This window comes from Artemia franciscana, unplaced genomic scaffold (assembly GCF_032884065.1).
Source record: "Artemia franciscana unplaced genomic scaffold, ASM3288406v1 PGA_scaffold_52, whole genome shotgun sequence".
In the NCBI taxonomy this organism is placed as follows: domain Eukaryota; kingdom Metazoa; phylum Arthropoda; class Branchiopoda; order Anostraca; family Artemiidae; genus Artemia; species Artemia franciscana.
In genome coordinates this window covers 841,286-845,181 of record NW_027062693.1, presented here as the reverse complement: position 1 = coordinate 845,181, position 3,896 = coordinate 841,286, and the positions used below count along the sequence as shown (strand labels likewise).

The window sequence follows — 3,896 nt, the reverse complement described above, 5'->3', positions numbered from 1 at the left end:
TTATCACCAAGATTTATTCTCAGGGAGGAGTGGGAAGGTGTCTGCTCAATAAGTGAGTGTCCCAAATTTGCGACGTTCTTTTAAGTGACCATGAAGTCTTGTGAAAATAAAGAAATGAGAAATATTGGTTAATCTATACAATCAGGTTTAAAAGCACCTAAAGCTTTATATTCTATTGTGAGAACTTTAGAAACAAATTTTGATTTTGGTTTTTTGACAACAAAATGATGTGTGAAGAGATAGTCGGATGATTTGATCAAATTATGACCCATTATTCCAGTTTATTTTTCTCAAAATTGGCCAAAAATTTTAACGTTTCGACTAGCTCAAAACTCTGGTTTGTTGAATGGACGGGGGGGGGGGCTGTGGCTATGACTTTAAAACATATTCTAGGCCAAGTACACCTAATTTAAAAAAAAAGAAGCTCCGTGTTCTTGTTTGGGATATTTGTGTATGATAAAAAATTATAAACCTAGTCTTTTGAGCCACATGTTTTATTTATCTTTTTTTTTCATTTTTTTAGACCAGGGCACTTCGTATTGAAGGAGTTATTGCAGTAATTTCGAAATGGGCTGTTTTGATTGGAAATTGAAGGACCAAATGTCCTTTTCAAAAGTAAAAAAGTGATTGGAGGATAATCATCTTTTGCTCCTACACCAATCATTTCCCAAAACTCGTCCATTAAAAAATTTTGGATATCCCTTTGGTTCAGCGGGGTTGAAAGGTCCAGTAATTGCGTCTTAGAGGATGAAAATCCCTAACAGCCCTCAGGACAAGCAAGGGCTATAAATTATACTTGTTGCCTGTTGTTGTGTTATTGAAGGGTTGGTTTTATAAACTACGGGTAGGGGGAGGCTTATAGGAATGGAAATCACTAGTTTAAGTGGCCTTTTTAAGAGTTTAATGTGATCAAAGGGTAACAAGGCCTCCCTGCATCCCTTTTTCCCCCAAATACATCCGATAGAAATTTTGAGATAGCCATTTTGTTCAAAATAGTCTAAAGATCATATAAGAAGGCTCTCGGGGTTGAAACTACCCCTCAGAACTCTGGGCCAAATGTTGTAATTTGTGCCCTTGGGACTTCTAAGGTTTTTTACTGAAAGGGTGGTAGTATAAACTTTAGGAGATGCTCATTTAATTTAAAGTTGAAATTTCTAATTCCCTTTTAGGAGTAAAAATTGATTATGAGCAACTAGCCTCCTCAATACCATGTTTTCTTCAATCGCATCTGATCGAAATTATGAGATAGCCATTTTGTTCAAAAAAGTCCAAAGAAAATATGGCAATGACTCCAGGGTTGAGGCAACTAACCATAGCCCCGAGAAAAGGGTTGTGAAATATGCCTTGGAAGCATACAAATTTTCGTGGAATGGTAGTTCCTATAAACTTCGAATGGGGCTAATTAGATTGAAAATTGAAAGTTATAATGCCCTTTTTAAGAACCAAAAGTTAATTGAGGGCAGGCAGTTTTTTTTTCAATTTCTTTAACAAAAATACTTAAACGAAAATTATTTAAGTTCAATTCACGGAAATTAAAGGGAATATGCATATCCACTTCCCCCTCCTCCACCCCCGATATTTTTGTTTGATACATTAAAACGTAACGCAATACGCAAAGAAACTACGAAATTACATCGTCACTGTAATACGGAAGGCCAAACTTCAATATGGCCGTTTATCAGTGTCACCTATGCGCGTCAGTAATCCAAAGAAATGGCATCAGTCTGTTCGAAAAATGTCGGGAAAATCCACTACCTCTAGTGTGAGAATATTGGACGATAGTGGCAAACTTCTCACTGCGACAGATGTGAACTCCTTCTTCACTGAAATCTGCACGACCCACCCTCCACCCACCGAGTCCCAAAAAGCCGATCTCTTGTACGGCTGCTCAGAAGAGGAAGTTATTGAAGTCACTGAAGAAGACGTCTTCAAAGAATTAATCAAAATTAAGCCCAACAGTGCATCCTATCCTTCGGAGCTTCCTGTAAAACTTGTTCGTGAATACGCCCCCTTCATTGCCAAGCCATTATCCGTGTTGATTAACCTGTGTTTCATGCTTGGTACTTTCCCAGATATTTGGAAAAAGGCATATATCCGGGTTATTCCGAAGTCAAGCCCCCCTAAAGCATGTGATGAATTGCGTCCTATCTCGATAACCCCCTGCCTGGCTAAAGTTACGGAAGCATTTGTACTCCGTCGATTGCTCGACCAAATCAGTTCTTCTATCGATAAGTACCAGTATGGTGGACTCCAGGAGTGCAATACTACAATTTATCTAGTGCGTATGTATGATTGCATACTTACATGGCTGGATAAAGGTAATCGGTTCCTGGATCTAGGTGCAATAGACTTCCAAAAAGCTTTTGATTTCATTAACCACCTGATTGCTGGCCAAAATTTGAAGATAATGGGTGCGAAAAAGCGCGTGTTATCCGTGATTATGGATTTCTTATCTAATAGGAAACAGCGTGTTTATGCCCTGTTTGGGGGTGATTCTGACTCCGATTGGACAGGTATAACATGTGGAGTTCCGCAGGGCACAAAGTTGGCTGCCATTGTATTTATAGCCGTGATCAACTACCTACTAGTCGAATATGAGGATCATTACAAGTTTATAGACGATATCTCTTTTCTATTGAAATACTTAGTTGAAAATGGAATTGTTAAGAAAGAGTTCAGTGACGATTTCTTCGATGCGCTTATTGCCGAGTGCAATGTCTCTAAATTGATCATTAACACGAATAAGTCAAAGGTCTTACGCTTTAATCCGTTGAAGCGCACATTCAGCCAACCGTATGTTCCGTTTCCGATTGTCGACTCAATAAAGATTTTGGGAGTTACTTTTTCAAGTGATTGTTCTTTCGGCTTGCACGTTGAAAATGTTGTTAAAAACGCAAATGCATGTCTGCAGTCTTTGAGTACAGTGCGTAGATTTGGCTGTGATGTCCAGTGCCTATTGCTAGCTTATCTTACATACGTCCGTCCAGTTCTGGAATATGCAAGCCCACTATGGGGGCCTGCCTCACTGCGTACTGTATACCTCATCCAAGAACTTGAGTCGGTGCAAAAGCGAGCCGTGTTCATTATTATTGGCGATCGACAACTATCTTATGGTGAAGCGCTTGTTAAAATCGACCTCCCCACGTTGGCCAAAGATACGAGCAGATTATCCTGATGTTTGGGAAGTTTCTTCTCTCTAAACCCCAGCATCGAGACATCTTACCACCTACTGCACCGCCCAACAACCGTACACGTCACCAAAATAAACTGGTTCCAGTAGCTTCACGCACGAACCGCCACGCAAATTCGTTTGTACCTTTTTTTTTACAGATTTGCTAAACAAAGCCGAGTGATATTTTCTTCTTTTTTTGTGTTAATTTGTTATTTAGCATAATGAAGCAACGCAAATTAGCTGTTAGCTACGATGTTGTTTAAATAAACCTCTCTCTCTCTCTCTCTCTCTCTCTCTCTCTCTCTCTCTCTCTCTCTCTCTCTCTCTCTCTCTCTCTCTCTCTCTCTCTCTCTCTCTCTCTCTCTCTCTCTCTCTCTCTCTCTCTCTCTCTCTCTCATACATTTAAACAAATTTTTGATGCGTTTTTCTAACCTATTTATAGCCCCTCCCTCTACAAAATAAGATTCTGGACACGGCCATGGGGAGGGAAGAGTATTCTTCTTAATCCAGTGAGGGGAAGTTCGTTTTTTATTCAATTTCTTTAACAAAAACACGAAAAAAAATCAAGCCCTTTTTCAAAAATAATTATACCACAGAAATATTTTCTTGAATCGGGGAGGGGAAATGCAGAATAAAAGTCTTGTAGAAAAATACCCTCTCTCCCCATTGAAGCTACTGGTATTCATACATTCTATTTGGTAATAATACAAGTTATATTGCGAGA

General features: G+C 39.2%; 1 protein-coding gene across 1 annotated transcript; it reads left to right on the top strand.

The window, feature by feature from the left end:
* Positions 1-1,690: 1,690 nt before the first annotated feature.
* Positions 1,691-3,175, top strand: LOC136041954 (uncharacterized). The gene has a single exon (XM_065726765.1). It carries the CDS (start codon positions 1,691-1,693, stop codon positions 3,173-3,175), a length of 1,485 nt encoding a protein of 494 aa, XP_065582837.1.
* The last annotated feature ends 721 nt before the right edge of the window (positions 3,176-3,896 follow it).

Coding starts and splice junctions, on each gene's coding strand:
- LOC136041954 (XM_065726765.1), top strand. CDS start 1,691: ATGCGCGTCAGTAATCCAAAGAAATGGCATCAGTCTGTTCGAAAAATG.